Here is a 20507-nt window from a genome sequence, read left to right as displayed (position 1 = left end):
CAAGCTGAGGTTAATCAATACATGCAAACTGATATTTTGATTAGCTAGGTAGCTAACAAGCTAAAGATACTGTAATGTATACTGTGTGTGTGTGTTATTAAGCCACAAAGCACTTCCCAACTGTACTCTACCGTTATTCTCTCCAGATCATTGAAGGATGCACTACTACTGCTAGGCACACTTATTCATAAATCAATACCTTTAAAATTGGTGTTTGCACAGCTCCGCTTTCTCAATAATTATCTGAGAGACTAGTCCAGGACCTGAGCCAGATATGAAGCGAAGAAGAGTGTTGGCCAGTACACAATTCATTCCAGTTGTAGATCTTTATTCATTAAACTGAGCTTCCTCAATGGGACCAGTAGCTTCGGATTTGAAACGTGTAAACAATGTCATGTTATTGGAACACGTGAGCCCAATACATTCCAGAAATCTGCCCCCGATAGAAGTGTGTTGGTGTCAGTGTGACATGCCTCATCAATAACTCCCCCACCTGCAGTCACAGGGAGGAAATGAGTGTCAAACACATGCAGAGGAAACCCCCAGGTGTGTGGGAAGTCATTTCTAACACATACTAAAACCCTTCCAAATGAAGTGTGTGTCATGCATCATGTGCCAACCTACAGTGAGAAAATGTGTCACATTAGAACATATGAAGGATAAACCCCAGGCCTAAGTGGACCTTATATGGAACCGTGTGTGTGTGTGTGTCTGTGTGTGGGGAAAACCCCAGGTTGATGAGAACTCCCGCTGAGCTCACTTCCTGCTAAGTCCCAAGACAGTGCAATGTACTCATCCCTCTGAACACCTACAGCATGATCTCACACACACACACACACACACATACACAGAGAGAGAGAATCCCCACCCACACACAGGAAGCCCCAGCACTACTCCCCCAGCCCCTCTAGAGACTCTTTAAAACACGATGTAGGAAAACAAGGAAGCATGTTCTACTTGATGTCTTTAGTCTTTACTGACGGGTCCATTGATTTCTGCAACATACAAACAGGTCTGTGTTGTGTGGGAGGAGGAGGGGTGTTTCTTAGAGAGGCCTGTGTCCCAAAATGGCACCATGTTCCCTATATAGTGCACTACTTTTGACCAGAGTCCCCATAGGGCCCTATTCCCTACATAGTGCACTACTTTTGACTCGAGACTGGTCTGGTCAAAAGTAGTGGACTATATAAGGAATAGGGTTCCATTTGGGATGCAAGCAGTTTCCAAGAGGAGTGGACCAACCAACACGGCTGAGCACGTCGCTACACGTGCTGCAGCTGCTGATGATGGGAGGGGGCAGCACTCTCCAAAAGGCACAGGCGGGCTCCAAAACAAATGCTAGTGGTAGCAGTTAGGGTCCAAGGGAATTCAACTCCAGGCCTGGAACGACAAAGTACTCCTGGTTTAGTTAATTGATTGATTGAATCATGTCTCTGATTGGCCAGAGAGTCTAATCATCTGGTGATGTCATCACCAGGTCTTAATTAGTCTGATTAGAAGGAGCGAGAGAGAAAGAAATCCAGGAGTCTTGAAGTCCTCCCGGACTGGAGTGGACTATCCCTGGTGTAGTAGGGCAGAAACTGAAGAGAGGAGAAACGGCATATACAAAAATATCCTTTACAATAGAATTTACAAAAAGAGCATTATCACACAATCTTGAGCCCGTTTGCCATCTCAGCAAGAGGACGGCGCTATGCCAGGTCCAGCTGATCCAAAACCTTTAAACATCATTAGAACAAAACCCTGCAATATTTGCTAGAACAAGAGGGCAAATAATTTACAGTTGGAGGAACACTGGGGAGAGGGAGGGGTGTCATGGACAGATGTTACATCTTCTGTTAATAAGAATATTTAGAGATAGCACATTAAATATTATATACCTAGTTGCCCTGTACATTTATATAACAATGCATATATAGCTATCGAGAAGTTAGCAAAGAAATGAAAATGAAAGTAAATAATAACAGTAGTCCTCTGTCCCTAGTGATAAATGTCTTCTTCTGTCATGGCATAATACAAGTCTAAAAGTACAGAAGATAAGAAAGTCAAGTATTGTTCTGGAATAGAAAACTAAACAAAAAGATGAATCAGGATCCAATGTGACGGATTGTTTCGGACTAAGAGTCAAATCCTAACTTGCATTTAAGACAAATTGTCTCCCATTCACATCCTCATGACTAAGTGAAAATTCAACTTAAGTGGAAGTTAGGATTTGCCCCCAAAGGGAATAAGGCAGGTTTGTATGGTCCCAGCAGAGAAGGAGATAAGATAATTGTACATCCCAAATGACACACTATTCCCTAAGTAGTGCACTACTTTTGACCAGAGCCCATGGTCACTGGTCAAAAGTAGTGCACTATATATGGAATGGAGTTCCATTTGGGAAACACATAATAGCACCAGCACACAGAGAGCCCCTGGCAACTGGCACAAGTACAGCAGAAAGGTGTACCGTTGCATCCTGGGTAGATTATCTAAATTGCTTTGCAGATTGTGTTTTAGGCTTTGTCTCAAATGGCACCCTGTTACCTACATGTACAAGACTCTGGCCAAATATACAGTGCACTATATAGGGAATAGGGTGCCATTTCACATCTGCCCTATTAGTTAGGAAAAGATGGCAGTGTCCAAGGATGGGACAGCACCCAGTCATCTCCTTCATACACAGTGGCACTTGAAAGAGACAAGGTGAGGATCAAGGAGGATTTGGAGGGTGGAGGAGGGCAGTGAAGGAGGCGTTGGCTATAGGTAGAAGCCATGATCATGTCCACTGTGTAGGGGGGTCCCTGGGGCCTTTGGGTTGTGTGCAGCGGTTACCGTAACCTGGAAGACAAGAGAAGAACAGTGATATGATTAAAGCGTTTGGGAGTTTTTCAGGCCACGTCACCTGACCAGGAAAAATTCTGGTTCTTGGTTGTGGTTATATGTTATGACTAGAAAGCAGAGTTTTCCTGGTCAGGAACAACTCAGGGCCCTAGTTATAGTAAACAACATGACCATATTTACTATGACTTTCCCTCCTCCTCCTCCTCTCACCCACCCATCTCTGAGGAAGCCTTGCTCTCTGCTGTGCTGTCTGCTACTGTGGTGTTGGCAGCTGATGTTTCTACTCCTGCTGCATCTGAAATCTTCTTACTCCTCTCTCCTGACGGTTCTAGGACAAACAGACACAGTGTCAGGTTTCCCTGTCACGCAGTAACACACCGTAGCACACACACACAGCTGTTCCTTTAATAAATGCCTACAGTCTTATCATTTCAGGGTCATTTGTGGAACAGTGTTTGCCTCCTTCCAGACCAGACCACAGACCGACAGACCTCCTTCCAGACCAGACCACAGACAGACAGACCTCCTTCCAGACCAGACCACAGACAGACAGACCTCCTTCCAGACCAGACCACAGACAGACAGACCTCCTTCCAGACCAGACCGACAGACAGAACTCCAGACCGACAGACCTCCTTCCAGACCAGACCACAGACAGACAGACCTCCTTCCAGACCAGACCGACAGACCTCCTTCCAGACCAGACCGACAGAACTCCAGTCCAGACCAGACAGACCGACAGAACTCCAGTCCAGACCAGACAGACCGACAGAACTCCAGTCCAGACCAGACAGACCTCCAGTCCAGACCAGACAGACAGACAGACAGACCTCCAGTCCAGACCAGACAGACAGACAGACCTCCAGTCCAGACCAGACAGACAGACAGACAGACCTCCAGTCCAGACCAGACAGACCGACAGAACTCCAGTCCAGACCAGACAGACAGACAGAACTCCAGTCCAGACCAGACAGACAGACAGAACTCCAGTCCAGACCAGACAGACAGACAGACAGACAGAACTCCAGTCCAGACCAGACAGACAGAACTCCAGTCCAGACCAGACAGACAGACAGACAGAACTCCAGTCCAGACCAGACAGACAGACAGACAGAACTCCAGTCCAGACCAGACAGACAGACAGACAGACAGACAGAACTCCAGTCCAGACCAGACAGACAGACAGACAGACAGAACTCCAGTCCAGACCAGACAGACAGACAGACAGAACTCCAGTCCAGACCAGACAGACAGACAGACAGAACTCCAGTCCAGACCAGACAGACAGACAGACAGAACTCCAGTCCAGACAGACAGACAGAACTCCAGTCCAGACCAGACAGACAGACAGAACTCCAGTCCAGACCAGACAGACAGACAGAACTCCAGTCCAGACCAGACAGACAGACAGAACTCCAGTCCAGACCAGACAGACAGACAGAACTCCAGTCCAGACCAGACAGACAGAACTCCAGTCCAGACCAGAGAGACAGATAGACAGAACTCCAGACCAGACCAGAGAGACAGAACTCCAGACCAGACAGAACTCCAGACCAGACAGAACACCAGACCAGACAGAACTCCAGACCTCCTTCCAGACAGAACTCCAGACCTCCTTCCAGACAGAACTCCAGACCTCCTTCCAGACAGAACTCCAGACCTCCTTCCAGACAGAACTCCAGACCTCCAGACCAGACAGAACTCCAGACCTCCAGACCAGACAGAACTCCAGACCTCCAGACCAGACAGAACTCCAGACCAGACAGAACTCCAGACCTCCAGACCAGACAGAACTCCAGACCTCCAGACCAGACAGAACTCCAGACCAGACAGAACTCCAGACCAGACAGAACTCCAGAACTCCAGACCAGACAGAACTCCAGACCAGACAGAACTCCAGGCAGAACTCCAGACCAGACAGAACTCCAGACAGAACTCCAGACCAGACAGAACTCCAGACAGAACTCCAGACCAGACAGAACTCCAGACAGAACTCCAGACCAGACAGAACTCCAGACAGAACTCCAGACCAGACAGAACTCCAGACAGAACTCCAGACCAGACAGAACTCCAGACCTCCTTCCAGACAGAACTCCAGACCTCCTTCCAGACAGAACTCCAGACCTCCTTCCAGACAGAACTCCAGACCTCCTTCCAGACAGAACTCCAGACCAGACAGAACTCCAGACCAGACAGAACTCCAGACCTCCTTCCAGACAGAACTCCAGACCTCCTTCCAGACAGAACTCCAGACCTCCTTCCAGACAGAACTCCAGACCTCCTTCCAGACAGAACTCCAGACCTCCTTCCAGACAGAACTCCAGACCTCCAGACAGAACTCCAGACCTCCAGACAGAACTCCAGACCTCCAGACAGAACTCCAGACCTCCAGACCAGACAGACCTCCAGACCAGACAGACCTCCAGACCAGACAGACCTCCAGACCAGACAGACCTCCAGACCAGACCTTTTAGATCATTTAACGACATGGTGTTTTACAGCCAAACCCCTGCTCTCTCCTAATCACCAATCTGAACATCAAACAGCAGAACAGAGTGGTGTTTTACAGCCAAACCCCTGCTCTCTCCTAATCACCCATCTGAGAGGGAGGGACAAAACCACATCTGAGACTGACTGAGGCCCAAATCACACTCTAATCCCTTCATAGTGAGGCCCAAACTGCACTCTATCCCCTTCATAGTGCACTACTTTGGACCAGGGCCCATGCACTATATAGGGAATAGGGTGTCATTTGGGATGCATATTAGGGCTTATGTTGGGCAATGAGATCGCCCCCCCACCATGCCATCAGAGGAAGCCTGGGCAGCCAATCATTTAGCCTAAACACTGAAGAGATGAGCCACCTACCTCTCTCTGCTACCTGTGCACTCCTCTGCTCCTGTGGACAGAGACAGAGGACACAGATTAATAACAGGGCTGAAGAAGAGTTGATGAGGGCGTATCTCAACGGAACATATAAAGTAGCCTAAAGCAGTTGTTCCTGCCTAGTAATACCACAACTCAATCAACGCATCATCAAGCCCTTAATGAGTTGAATCAGGTCTGCTAGTACTGGGCTGGAACAAAACCCTGCACACCCCGTGGGTCCCCAGAAGCAGGACTGGAGAACAGAAGTCTAGAGGTTGTTTCTATGAAGCTGGTGATAATGGTGTTTACCTTAGGAAAACCTTTTCCTGACTGGTCCTCTGAGATAGTCCAGTCTGATGATCCTGGTGCCTCCAACTCTGATGGGTCTGGAGATGCACAGAGAGAGAGAGAAAGAGGGAGAAAGTAAAAGACAAGAGAGAGACTTCCATAGAGAGACACCATAACTCTATATATTTGGTAGCCTTAGGTGGCAGGTTTCTAGGCTGCGGACACAAGAGTCTGGCCATGAGACGTCCCTTTTCAACCGTCTTTATGAACCACTGACCTCCTCATTCATTCCATTGTAGCTGTAACTGTTCTTACATGCTGGAGGTCATTTAAGCGCCAATTACGACTGTTCCGTTGATCAACCTCTGTCTCCTCAGCTTTTAATGTTGACCCTGCCCTTCCTGTCTTCATTGTGTTTAACACCAGTTGGAAACGCAACACCAGTTGGAAACGCAACACCAGTTGGAAACGCAACACCAGTTGGAAACGCAACACCAGTTGGAAACGCAACACCAGTTGGAAACGCAACACCAGTTGGAAACGCAACACCAAACGCAACACCAGTTGGAAACGCAACACTAGTTGGAAACGCAACACTAGTTGGAAACGCAACACCAGTTGGAAACGTATATATGCGGTCTTGTGATCTTTTTATATTCTAGTATTTGACTTAGTATTATTATTAATATTAGTTGTTCTATTAACTTCTTTGACCTGCATGTTGTAGTTTGGAGCTGAAGAATTTCACTGTACCCTGTTCACGTTACTAAAACTGTCATTTGATAAATGTCACGAACACACAATCTAATGAGAGCATGTTAACTCTGCCCTCCATCCCTGTCTCGCTCCATCCATTCATCCCTACCTCCATCCCTGTCTCGCTCCATCCATTCATCACTACCTCCATCCCTGTCTCGCTCCATCCATTCATCCCTACCTCCCTCCGTCCCTGTCTCGCTCCATCCATTCATCACTACCTCCCTCCATCCCTGTCTCGCTCCATCCATTCATCCCTACCTCCCTCCATCCCTGTCTCGCTCCATCCATTCATCCCTACCTCCCTCCGTCCCTGTCTCGCTCCATCCATTCATCCCTACCTCCCTCCGTCCCTGTCTCGCTCCATCCATTCATCCCTACCTCCCTCCATCCCTGTCTCGCTCCATCCATTCATCCCTACCTCCCTGTCTCGCTCCATCCATTCATCTCTACCTCCCTCCATCCCTGTCTCGCTCCATCCATTCATCCCTACCTCCCTCCGTCCCTGTCTCGCTCCATCCATTCATCCCTACCTCCCTCCATCCCTGTCTCGCTCCATCCATTCATCCCTACCTCCCTCCATCCCTGTCTCGCTCCATCCATTCATCCCTACCTCCCTGTCTCGCTCCATCCATTCATCCCTACCTCCATCCCTGTCTCGCTCCATCCATTCATCCCTACCTCCATCCCTGTCTCGCTCCATCCATTCATCCCTACCTCCCTCCGTCCCTGTCTCGCTCCATCCATTCATCCCTACCTCCCTCCGTCCCTGTCTCGCTCCATCCATTCATCCCTACCTCCCTCCGTCCCTGTCTCGCTCCATCCATTCATCCCTACCTCCCTCCGTCCCTGTCTCACTCCATCCATTCATCCCTACCTCCCTCCATCCCTGTCTCACTCCATCCATTCATCCCTACCTCCCTCCATCCCTGTCTCGCTCCATCCATTCATCCCTACCTCCCTCCATCCCTGTCTCGCTCCATCCATTCATCCCTACCTCCCTCCATCCCTGTCTCGCTCCATCCATTCATCACTACCTCCCTCCATCCCTGTCTCGCTCCATCCATTCATCCCTACCTCCATCCCTCCCTGTCTCGCTCCATCCATTCATCCCTACCTCCCTGTCTCGCTCCATCCATTCATCCCTACCTCCCTCCATCCCTGTCTCGCTCCATCCATTCATCTCTACCTCCCTCCATCCCTGTCTTGCTCCATCCATTCATCCCTACCTCCCTCCATCCCTGTCTCGCTCCATCCATTCATCACTACCTCCCTCCATCCCTGTCTCGCTCCATCCATTCATCCCTACCTCCATCCCTGTCTCGCTCCATCCATTCATCCCTACCTCCCTCCCTTCACAGCAGCACAGGGGTACATAACAGTTGAATGGGGATTCAGAGAGGAACCATTAGAGGACAGTGGGGGGTGGGACTCTGGTTTGAGCGGACCAGGGTTATTTGACATCGCCCTGCTGGTACAAAAAGTTCCTTAACCAACTCAGAAGCTAATTTGGAAGTGGCAATATTTGTGCCACCTTGGTAATTGTGGCACCGCATTATCATATGTGTAAACAAACAAAAACAATCTTGCATTGAGAACCAGTCAGTAGCCCTGCTGCCTGTGGTAACAATAACACAGCTCTCTGGAGGCTATGAACCAGTCAGTAGCCCTGCTGCCTGTGGTAACAATAACACAGCTCTCTGGAGGCTATGAACCAGTCAGTAGCCCTGCTGCCTGTGGTAACAATAACACAGCTCTCTGGAGGCTATGAACCAGTCAGTAGCCCTGCTGCCTGTGGTAACAATAACACAGCTCTCTGGAGGCTATGAACCAGTCAGTAGCCCTGCTGCCTGTGGTAACAATAACACAGCTCTCTGGAGGCTATGAACCAGTCAGTAGCCCTGCTGCCTGTGGTAACAATAACACAGCTCTCTGGAGGCTATGATGAAAAGTTCTAGTTGGGGAAACGTCCATTACCATTAACCCTCAGAGCTGGACCCAGTTGGACTCTGCTTATAATGATCTCTAGAATGAATTATCTGGCGGTCCTGCAACTTCTGCCCTTGGGCCTAATGACATCACCATAGTATCAATGTCAGTCAGGTACTGCTGCTGGGGAGACATAGGATCAGGAGTTTTTCAGATCATCTGAGCTGATCTGTAAAAACTCAGGGCCCTAGTTGTATTTGTAGACTTTTCCTGGGGCCTGAAGTACTTCCTGGTCTGGTCACATGGTGATGAAAACCTCCTGGCCATATGTACGTCCCTAATAGAAGTTGAGTGGTGTTGGAACAGTAAGGAGATGTTTGGGCAACCTCAAGGCTTTTTATTTATTTAACTGGGCAAGTCCGTTAACAACAAATTATTTTTACAATGACGGCCTACCCCGTCCAAACCCTAACGACGCTGGGCCAATTCTGCACCGCCCGATGGGACTCCCAATCACAGCCGGTTGTGATACAGCCTGGAATCGAACCAGGGTCTGTAGTGACGCCTCTAGCACTGAGATGCAGTGCCTTAGACCGCTGAGCCACTCGAGAGCCCCCCCCCTTTTGTATGGTGGTGTCCGGCTTACATCTACAGACTGGATATATACTGCAGAGAATCCGAGATGACTTCATTAAAAAGGCCGTAATTTCATTTCCGTGCTCTCTCAACAACAGTCATATCAACAGTAATCTGGAAGAGTTCTGAAGCTGAGATGACTGATTGAGAAGGCAAACCCATCCATGTTCAGGGTCTGCAGAGTTGTTTCTGGCGCCCTCTTGTGTCAAGCCACCACACTGCAGCAGAAGACAGCAGGCAGACCAAGGGGTGGAGCCAGTCCTGGAGGGCTGAAGAATTCCCGAAGGTGCAGGTTTTTGTTCCAGCCCAGGTCAAAAACACTCAATTCACCTTTTCACAATTTAAAATAGGAGACTATGATTAGTTGATCATTTTAAATCAGATGTGTTAACTTACAGTTGGGCTGGAACAAAAGCCTGCAACACAGTGGCTCTCCAGGATGTTGGAAATTGCAGACCCTCGTCTGTAGTCTCATGACGCCATTCATCTTACTACATCTCACCATTCCTGATGTATGAGACCAAGACTGGGAGATCAAGTTGATCCCTCGTCTCGGACCGTTAAAACACACCTGTGGCCAAAACGAAGGACTCTGGGGTTCTCTCAGGTAGAGGGGGAGGGGAATCTTCACTCTGGTCACTGTCTGGGTCAGAGGTCAGAGTACAGCAGGGGTTACTACCAGGGGTCAAAGGTCAAATCGACGGCCAATCAACAATCAAACGACAGCGAGAAACAGGTACATCTGAAATGGTGCCCTATTCCTAATGATTAAGTGCACTACTTTTAGCCAGAGCTCTAGGTGAAGTAGTGCACCACTTTTAGCCAGAGCACTAGGGGAAGTAGTGCACTACTTTTAGCCAGAGCTCTAGGTGAAGTAGTGCACCACTTTTAGCCAGAGCTCTAGGTGAAGTAGTGCACTACTTTTAGCCAGAGCTCTAGGTGAAGTAGTGCACTACTTTTAGCCAGAGCACTAGGTGAAGTAGTGCACCACTTTTAGCCAGAGCTCTAGGTGAAGTAGTGCACTACTTTTAGCCAGAGCACTAGGTGAAGTAGTGCACCACTTTTAGCCAGAGCTCTAGGTGAAGTAGTGCACTAGGTGAAGCAGTGCACTAGGTGAAGTAGTGCACTAGGTGAAGTAGTGCACTAGGTGAAGTAGTGCACTAGGTGAAGTAGTGCACTAGGTGAAGCAGTGCACTAGGTGAAGCAGTGCACTAGGTGAAGCAGTGCAGTGTAAAGACAAAGGTACCATTTCAGATGCAGCCAGAGAGAAGCTCAGAATACATCCTCCCAGATTCAGAGCCATAACCACCAAGACAACACACCACAAAGCCAAGCAGAGCCAAAATCAACACCAAAACATTCAATCATTCCCATCAAATCACAGCTGTTTACATCACAAGCCAAGAGATCATACAATCAGAGATCAGGTGATTTTGAGATCATGATTAGGATATCGCTCGATTCCCATCAGCTGCTTTTGATCAAAATCCCATCTCTGGGCAGTTAAGTGATTGTCAGGACATTGTGCATAGCGTGGCAATATAGGAGGCTTTACACCCGTGCACACATGCACTGTTACCCCCCACCCACACAAATCCATCCAGGCACCCACCGATCCCCTTTCCAGGACCCACTGAAACATTTCATGGTGCTTGACCACTAGCCAGCTCTCAGTCTCACACACAGCCTGCCTCAGCTCATCCAAGTGTGACCTCTCACATGCTCACAGCACTCTCCGCTCCATCCCTCCCTTCACCACTATCTCCATCCTTCCATCTCTACTGAGGAGTCTTTCCACATCAACTATCCTCCCAGACGCTGTCTGCTTCCTCACTCAGCCTAACAACTCTGACGAGGGCACGGAGCGAAACACAAGAGGTTCCAGGAGACATTGTTCATTGTGAAAACACATTATTGAGCTGTACTGGATTGTGCTTCAGGTTATCCACACCACTCGCCTGCTAGCAGAGCCTTTTGCACATCCATAGCCCACTTTATTTCCTGTCTAGAAGTCTGCGATTATGCACGGACACTCAAATGGCTATTCTACTGTCTCCTTTCCTGTCTGAAACACCCTGTTGAGGCCGAGCAACACCTCTCCTGTCTGAAACACCCTGTTGAGGCCGAGCAACACCTCTCCTGTCTGAAACACCCTGTTGAGGCCTAGCAACACCTCTCCTGTCTGAAACACCCTGTTGAGGCCTAGCAACACCTCTCCTGTCTGAAACACCCTGTTGAGGCCGAGCAACACCTCTCCTGTCTGAAACACCCTGTTGAGGCCGAGCAACACCTCTCCTGTCTGAAACACCCTGTTGAGGCCTAGCAACACCTCTCCTGTCTGAAACACCCTGTTGAGGCCGAGCAACACCTCTCCTGTCTGAAACACCCTGTTGAGGCCGAGCAACACCTCTCCTGTCTGAAACACCCTGTTGAGGCCTAGCAACACCTCTCCTGTCTGAAACACCCTGTTGAGGCCTAGCAACACCTCTCCTGTCTGAAACACCCTGTTGAGGCCTAGCAACACCTCTCCTGTCTGAAACACCCTGTTGAGGCCGAGCAACACCTCTCCTGTCTGAAACACCCTGTTGAGGCCGAGCAACACCTCTCCTGTCTGAAACACCCTGTTGAGGCCTAGCAACTCCTCTCCTGTCTGAAACACCCTGTTGAGGCCTAGCAACACCTCTCCTGTCTGAAACACCCTGTTGAGGCCTAGCAACACCTCTCCTGTCTGAAACACCCTGTTGAGGCCGAGCAACACCTCTCCTGTCTGAAACACCCTGTTGAGGCCTAGCAACACCTCTCCTGTCTGAAACACCCTGTTGAGGCCGAGCAACACCTCTCCTGTCTGAAACACCCTGTTGAGGCCGAGCAATACTTCTCCTTGGGGAAAGCAGAACAGCCTGGTGCATTACAGTCTGTCCCCCAAATGGCACCCTTTTGTCAAAGGTAGTGCACTATATAGGGAGCCATTTGGGATATAGCCTACATTGCAAACCAGCTCAGTCGTGGGCCATGTCTGCACCACAGACAGATGTTAGATGAATCCATGCTTTGGCCCACAGAGCACCACTAATGGCTCACATCCAATGGGGTGACATGCAGGCAGACACCTCCCCCGCCAAGCACGGATGGTCAGAAAGCACCACATGCCATGAGCTCAGAGACATGAACAGCAGAGCCCGAAGACACATGATCAGATGTTTACTCATCTCACCTTCAGAACATTTCACATAGTCAACAAATCATCCAATAACAGACTGTCTGACAAGTCTTACATTACCCATCAACATAACCCCACCTTAGACTTACCATTACCCCTCTCATCTTAAGACTTACCATAAGATGCTTCCTCCCACTCAGGCCGCCCCATCTCCCACACAACCCATAGACATAACCCCACCATCTTTACATAGCCCCACATAGCCTCCTGTCCTGTCCTGTACTGTCCTGTCCCTTCACTGTCACAGAATACTATGGTAACTCCAACGTGAGCCTTGAGTCTACAGCCTAAACCCTAAGCCAAGGCCTGCTAGAACAGCTGAAATACACAACTAGACACCATCTAATAACACACACAGTGTGGTGTGACACTATCGTGCCCTGGTCCGTTTATTAGCCTCCAGTGAGACCATTATGTGTGAGTGTGTGTGTGTGTGTGTGTGTCTTGTCCTCATTCTACAGTGGACTAGGACTGGGTTACCATGGTAAAACGGCAGATTACACATTTACTGTACTTCAGAAAATGAGTGACTATAGCAGGTCAGAGTTGGAAGAAAAAATACAGAAATAATTCAGTTTATTGACGCTTTTTGGGGGGGGGGGTTACAAGACATGATCATTTTAGTTCCATGGTTTAACAAATTTTATAACAATATATTCAATGTATACAAACAGTATCTGTTTTATACATAATTAAAATGTTAATTCTCCACATAAGCCATCCATAAGCAAGTCTGTGTGTATATAATTAGTCTATATTGCAAGTCAGTGGTCTGAAACTGGCAGTTGGACTGGTCAGTCTCCATTGTCCCTCGCAGTGCTGTGTGTTTATATAGACCTGTGGTCTACATACCTTGTGTGTGTGTGTGTGTGTGTGTGTGTGTGTGTGTGTGTGTGTTTCGACAGCCTGTCATTACAGTGTGGCCTGCCAGTGCCCTCTGGCCACGGATGTAGTCTCCAGCTCTCCACAAACTGACCCTAGATCTGCCTGTCAGCTGCTACTCCACCCTACAGCTGACCACAACAACCCCTGACCCTTAGTCAGCCCTTATAATAGGACCCCAACCAGACCACCTGGGTTCAAATACTATTTGAAATCTTTAACATACTTTCAGCGTTTGCTTTAGTCTTCCTGGAGACGTAAATTGATCCATTGCCCCCAGGCAAGCTCAGTCAAGCACAGATAAAGTATTTGCAATGATTTCAAATGGTGTTTGAACCCAGCTCTGACCCTGACTCCCAGCCCATCTTCTGTCCCTGTGTCTGGTCCCTAGTCTGTTTTGGTCAGTAGTACCACAGCCCAACAGAGTTAGGGAAGTAGGTTAGGTAGTAAAAGCCCTAACGTAACCACGTACTTGATGCCGTTTCCGTCGGCGACCGTTGCTCGGCGATGGACATGGTCGACACCTTCCTGGGCGGGTGTTCTCCATGGGCCGCCGTAACCGTGGCCGTAGCCTTGGAGGACCATGAAGGTCTGGAACCCTCCCCTCCTCCATCTCCCTTCACATCAGGGAAGTCTGAGTGCAGAGGATTGGTGAAGCTCAGAGCAGTCCTGACAGGGGTGGAGGTGGAGGAGAGGGGCTGGGAAGAGGACAGATTGGAGATGGGGAGGCTCTCTGACCCAGCCACCAGGGCTGGAGGTGTGGGGGCTTTCTCTGGGCTGACCCAGCCTGCCTGACCCCCCTTCTCCCCCTTAAGGGGCAGGTGGTTGGGGCGGGAGGGGAGGGGTCCGAAGGCGCCCTGGTGCGTTATGTTGGGGGGCCCCCCGTCGGCCCCTGAGTCCTCAGAAAGAGAGGAACTGGAGGTGTTGGAGCGGGCCTTGAAGGCAAGGGATCTATGCAGCTTGCTGTTACCATCGAAGCTCTTAGGACCCTCCTGTAACGGAACCTTCTGTATCTCAATACTCAGCTTCCTCTCTAGACGCACTGCCCCGTCCACTGGGGAGGAGGGAGAGGGGGCCTGGGCAGGGGGGCCTCCTGAGGGGACACTGTCCAACGATGTCTTGTTATAGTTCTCCTTCAGGTCGGGGGCTTGCTGGGCTTTCTGGGGCTGCTGCTGTTGTTGTGCAGAGGCCAGGACGTGGATGACAGGCTTGGGGTGGTAGCGGTCGTTGTCCTGACGTACGTTGGTGACGGTGGGGAAGGCAGAGGGGGGAGACGGGGTCAGGATGGGAGGAACCGGGCGTGGCTCTGGGGGCTGAAGGATCTCCTCTTTCACGTCCCCTTCCAACTGACTGCTGAGAGAGAGGGGGGGGGGAGGGGGGGATGGGAGAGAGAAATAAAGACAGCGAATAGCAATTCAAACTTCATATTTATGCAAAAAATTCTACCACTAGATGGCAGACTTCAATGTACACGACAATAGCAGGGCAAAACATGTGTCTAAATCCAAAACAACTTCTCCAAACGTACATAATATCATGGATTTACCACAGTAATCTACCTGAAATACATCACAACATAAGAGCAGATCATCTAATACAATGTGTGTAACGCAGTTACCTAGTGACCACGGGGAGTTACCTAGTGACCGCGGGGAGTTACCTAGTGACCGCGGGGAGTTACCTAGTGACCGCGGGGAGTTACCTAGTGACCGCGGGGGGAACGCAGTTACCTAGTGAACGCGGGGGGTAACGCAGTAACCTAGTGAACGCGGGGGGTAACGCAGTAACCTAGTGAACGCGGGGGGTAACGCAGTAACCTAGTGAACGCGGGGGGTAACGCAGTAACCTAGTGAACGCGGGGGGTAACGCAGTAACCTAGTGAACGCGGGGGGTAACGCAGTAACCTAGTGAACGCGGGGGGTAACGCAGTAACCTAGTGAACGCGGGGGGTAACGCAGTTACCTAGTGAACGCGGGGGGTAACGCAGTTACCTAGTGAACGCGGGGGGTAACGCAGTTACCTAGTGAACGCGGGGGGTAACGCAGTTACCTAGTGAACGCGGGGGGTAACGCAGTTACCTAGTGAACGCGGGGGGGTAACGCAGTTACCTAGTGAACGCGGGGGGGTAACGCAGTTACCTAGTGAACGCGGGGGGGTAACGCAGTTACCTAGTGAACACGGGGGTAACGCAGTTACCTAGTGAACACGGGGGTAACGCAGTTACCTAGTGAACACGGGGGGTAACGCAGTTACCTAGTGAACACGGGGGGTAACGCAGTTACCTAGTGAACACGGGGGGTAACGCAGTTACCTAGTGAACACGGGGGGTAACGCAGTTACCTAGTGAACACGGGGGGTAACGCAGTTACCTAGTGAACACGGGGGGTAACGCAGTTACCTAGTGAACACGGGGTTAACGCAGTTACCTAGTGAACACGGGGGGTAACGCAGTTACCTAGTGAACACGGGGGGGTAACGCAGTTACCTAGTGAACACGGGGGGGGTAACGCAGTTACCTAGTGAACACGGGGGGGGTAACGCAGTTACCTAGTGAACGCGGGGGGTAACGCAGTTACCTAGTGAACGCGGGGGGGTAACGCAGTTACCTAGTGAACGCGGGGGGGGTAACGCAGTTACCTAGTGAACGCGGGGGGGTAACGCAGTTACCTAGTGAACACGGGGGGGTAACTCAGTTACCTAGTGAACACGGGGGTAACGCAGTTACCTAGTGAACACGGGGGGTAACGCAGTTACCTAGTGAACACGGGGGGTAACGCAGTTACCTAGTGAACAGGGGGGTAACGCAGTTACCTAGTGAACACGGGGGGTAACGCAGTTACCTAGTGAACACGGGGGGTAACGCAGTTACCTAGTGAACACGGGGGGTAACGCAGTTACCTAGTGAACACGGGGGGTAACGCAGTTACCTAGTGAACACGGGGGGGTAACGCAGTTACCTAGTGAACACGGGGGGGGGTAACGCAGTTACCTAGTGAACACGGGGGGGGGGGGGTAACGCAGTTACCTAGTGAACACGGTGGGGGGGGGGTAACGCAGTTACCTAGTGAACACGGGGGGGGGGGGTAACGCAGGTTACCTAGTGAACACGGGGGGGGGGGGTAACGCAGTTACCTAGTGAACATGGGGGGGGGGGTAACGCAGTTACCTAGTGAACACGGGGGGGGGGGTAAACGCAGTTACCTAGTGAACACGGGGGGGTAACGCAGTTACCTAGTGAACACGGGGGGGTAACGCAGTTACCTAGTGAACACGGGGGGGTAACGCAGTTACCTAGTGAACACGGGGGGTAACACAGTTACCTAGTGAACACGGGGGGTAACACAGTTACCTAGTGAACACGGGGGGTAACACAGTTACCTAGTGAACACGGGGGGTAACACAGTTACCTAGTGAACACGGGGGGGTAACACAGTTACCTAGTGAACACGGGGGGGTAACACAGTTACCTAGTGAACACGGGGGGGGTAACACAGTTACCTAGTGAACACGGGGGTAACACAGTTACCTAGTGAACACGGGGGGGTAACACAGTAGACCTCTATTTCCTCCACTGTAACATAACACAGTGGAATCTGGCTGAATGGAACTCAGAGAGAGATAGTCGACCAGCCTTCCTTTCCAGGAAACTGAGGTTGTCTGCTAGAGTGGGTGACATGGTAACCACAGAGGGATGGAACATTCAGAACTTCAGAAACGTGTGTGAACTGTCAAGTTCCATCTCCTGAACTCTCTCACACACACTTTCAGCAAGATGTGGTCGTGTGCCAAATAAAGATCACATGACAAACGCAGGTTAATGCCCTGCACATGACTACGCAGTACATACAGTCAGTGTGTTCTCAGAGAGTCAGCCAGCTAGGTCTACAGTCAGCCAGCTAGGACTACAGTCAGCCAGCTAGGTCTACAGTCAGCCAGCTAGGTCTACAGTCAGCCAGCCAGGACTACAGTCAGCCAGCCAGCCAGCTAGGACTACAGTCAGCCAGCCAGGACTACAGTCAGCCAGCCAGCCAGCTAGGACTACAGTCAGCCAGCCAGCCAGCTAGGACTACAGTCAGCCAGCCAGCCAGCTAGGACTACAGTCAGCCAGCCAGCCAGCTAGGACTACAGTCAGCCAGCCAGCTAGCTAGGACTACAGTCAGCCAGCCAGCTAGGTCTACAGTCAGCCAGCCAGCTAGGTCTACAGTCAGCCAGCCAGCTAGGTCTACAGTCAGCCAGCCAGCTAGGACTACAGCCAGCCAGCCAGCTAGGACTACAGTCAGCCAGCCAGCTAGGACTACAGTCAGCCAGCCAGCTAGGTCTACAGTCAGTCAGCCAGCCAGCTAGGACTACAGTCAGTCAGCTAGAACTACAGCCAGCCAGCAAGCCAGCTAGGACTACAGCCAGCCAGCAAGCCAGCTAGGACTACAGCCAGCCAGCAAGCCAGCTAGGACTACAGCCAGCCAGCAAGCCAGCTAGGACTACAGCCAGCCAGCAAGCCAGCTAGGACTACAGCCAGCCAGCAAGCCAGCTAGGACTACAGCCAGCCAGCAAGCCAGCTAGGACTACAGCCAGTCAGCCAGCTAGGACTACAGCCAGTCAGCCAGCTAGGACTACAGCCAGTCAGCCAGCTAGGACTACAGCCAGTCAGCCAGCCAGGACTACAGCCAGTCAGCCAGCCAGGACTACAGCCAGTCAGCCAGCCAGGTCTACAGCCAGCCAGCCAGCCAGGACTACAGCCAGCCAGCCAGCCAGGTCTACAGTCAGCCGGCTAGGTCTACAGTCAGCCGGCTAGGACCACAGTCAGCCGGCTAGGACCACAGTCAGCCGGCTAGGACCACAGTCAGCCGGCTAGGACCACAGTCAGCCGGCTAGGACCACAGTCAGCCGGCTAGGACCACAGTCAGCCGGCTAGGACCACAGTCAGCCGGCTAGGACCACAGTCAGCCGGCTAGGACCACAGTCAGCCAACTAGGACCACAGTCAGCCAACTAGGACCACAGTCAGCCAACTAGGACCACAGTCAGCCAGCTAGGACCACAGTCAGCCAGCTAGGACCACAGTCAGCCAGCTAAGACCACAGTCAGCCAGCTAAGACCACAGTCAGCCAGCTAAGACCACAGTCAGCCAGCTAAGACCACAGTCAGCCAGCTAAGACCACAGTCAGCCAGCTAAGACTACAGTCAGCTAGCTAAGACTACAGTCAGCTAGCTAAGACTACAGTCAGCTAGCTAAGACTACAGTCAGCTAGCTAAGACTACAGTCAGCTAGCTAAGACTACAGTCAGCTAGCTAGGACTACAGTCAGCTTGCTAGGACTACAGTCAGCTAGCTAAGACTACAGTCAGCTAGCTAGGACTACAGTCAGCTAGCTAAGACTACAGTCAGCTAGCTAAGACTACAGTCAGCTAGCTAAGACTACAGTCAGCTAGCTAAGACTACAGTCAGCTAGCTAGGACTACAGTCAGCTTGCTAGGACTACAGTCAGCTAGCTAAGACTACAGTCAGCTAGCTAGGACTACAGTCAGCTAGCTAAGACTACAGTCAGCTAGCTAAGACTACAGTCAGCTAGCTAAGACTACAGTCAGCTAGCTAGGACTACAATCAGGCAAGTGGCTTGAAGAAGATCTCCGTTACCGTAACTGTCAAAATAAAGGAAACACCAACATAAAGTGTCTTTATAGGGTGTTGGGCCTCCACGAGCCAGAACAGATTTAATGCACCTTGTCATAGATTCTACAAGTGTCTGGATCTCTATTGGAGGGATGTGACACCATTCTTCCAAGATAAATTCCATCATTTGTTTTTTTAATGGTGGTTATTGAAAACGCTGTCTCAGTCACTGCTTCAGAATCTACCAGAAATGTTCAATTAGGTTGAGATCTGATGACTCACACAAACACACACACTTTAAGCCCCCTATGCTCCTTTGAGACTTAGTCACAGAGATCTCTTCTTCTAGCCATGGTAGCCAAGATAATGGGCAACTGGGTATTTTATACATGACCCTAAGCATGATGGGATGTTAATTGCTTAATTAACTCAGGAATCAGACATGTATGGACCACACTTTCAATATACTCTGTGTTCCTCATTTACTCTAGTGTTTCCTTTATTTTGTCAGTTACCTGCATGTTGTTGATGAGTAGGGCATGATGGGATCTTTGGGGGAAGAATATCACAGCTGTTCCTGTCTATTGATCTGAACAAGCTCAGAACAACCTATTATGGTGCTGATGACCACCATAGAGCTCCTAATATACCATTACCGAGGGTATGATTCACGCAATGGCCACACGTACTGAGTACAGGTCCTAGACCAGACCAGAGAGTCTCCAGTACTGAGTACAGGTCCTAGACCAGACCAGAAAGAGTCTCCAGTACTGAGTACAGGTCCTAGACTAGACCAGAAAGAGCCTCCAGTACTGAGTACAGGTCCTAGACCAGACCAGAAAGAGCCTCCAGTACTGAGTACAGGTCCTAGACCAGAAAGAGTCTCCAGTACTGAGTACAGGTCCTAGACCAGACCAGAAAGAGTCTGGTCTAGAGAAAGAGAGCTCAGCAGGAGGCCGAGATGTGGTTCCACATCAAACAAACCGCAGGCTAGAACACCAACCAGGGCTGAGTATATACAGTGTTGCTGAATACGTGATGAAGTCACTGTACTGTACCTGCGTATGCGGGGTGGTTTGGGGGGCGGTGTGTCCCATCGCTCCTCGTCTGAGTGGTGTCCAGCTTTCTCTGGGCTGAGCCCATCGTCCTGAGGAGGAGAAACAGAGGGATGAAGAAAAAAGAAAATATCTTTTGGGTCTGTCTGCACTGGTTCTAATGACAGCAAGGCACCATGGTTTCCAGTCCTGTTCATATCATCACTGGGCTTTCCTATACATAGTCCCAGGGGCTGGCTGTGTACTCACAGTACATTTTAAAACAGTAGGTGTGTGTGCAGCGTCCAAACCTATATCGAACACGATGAGGTAAGGAGGTCAGCTCAGGTCACCCTGGTCATGTGTGCCAGTGTGTGTGGTGTGTGTGGCTATTGGTCCTGCCATTGTCCCAGGCTCCTGATCCTAAATAGGGAGATTATACTGGATAGTCTGTGTCCA

At 50.5% G+C, this 20507-nt stretch overlaps 1 protein-coding gene across 3 annotated transcripts in view; it reads right to left on the bottom strand.

The window, feature by feature from the left end:
• Positions 1-311: 311 nt before the first annotated feature.
• LOC115188680 (tyrosine-protein phosphatase non-receptor type 12) overlaps positions 312-20507 on the bottom strand; it is a gene marked incomplete at its 5' end in the record, with an annotated part of 32405 nt that continues 12209 nt past the window's right edge. The window contains 7 exon segments of one of the 3 annotated variants that reach the window (XM_029747391.1): positions 312-2823; positions 3041-3154; positions 5695-5725; positions 6004-6080; positions 9875-9946; positions 13878-14758; positions 20073-20161. In XM_029747391.1, the coding sequence (XP_029603251.1) occupies positions 2762-2823; positions 3041-3154; positions 5695-5725; positions 6004-6080; positions 9875-9946; positions 13878-14758; positions 20073-20161 (1326 nt within the window). 3 annotated transcript variants of the gene reach the window in all.

The sequence above is a fragment of the Salmo trutta genome, unplaced genomic scaffold (assembly GCF_901001165.1).
Source record: "Salmo trutta unplaced genomic scaffold, fSalTru1.1, whole genome shotgun sequence".
Classification (NCBI taxonomy): Eukaryota; Metazoa; Chordata; class Actinopteri; order Salmoniformes; family Salmonidae; genus Salmo; species Salmo trutta.
The sequence above is the reverse complement of the archived record's forward strand: the minus strand, read 5'-3'. Positions and strand labels throughout refer to the sequence as shown.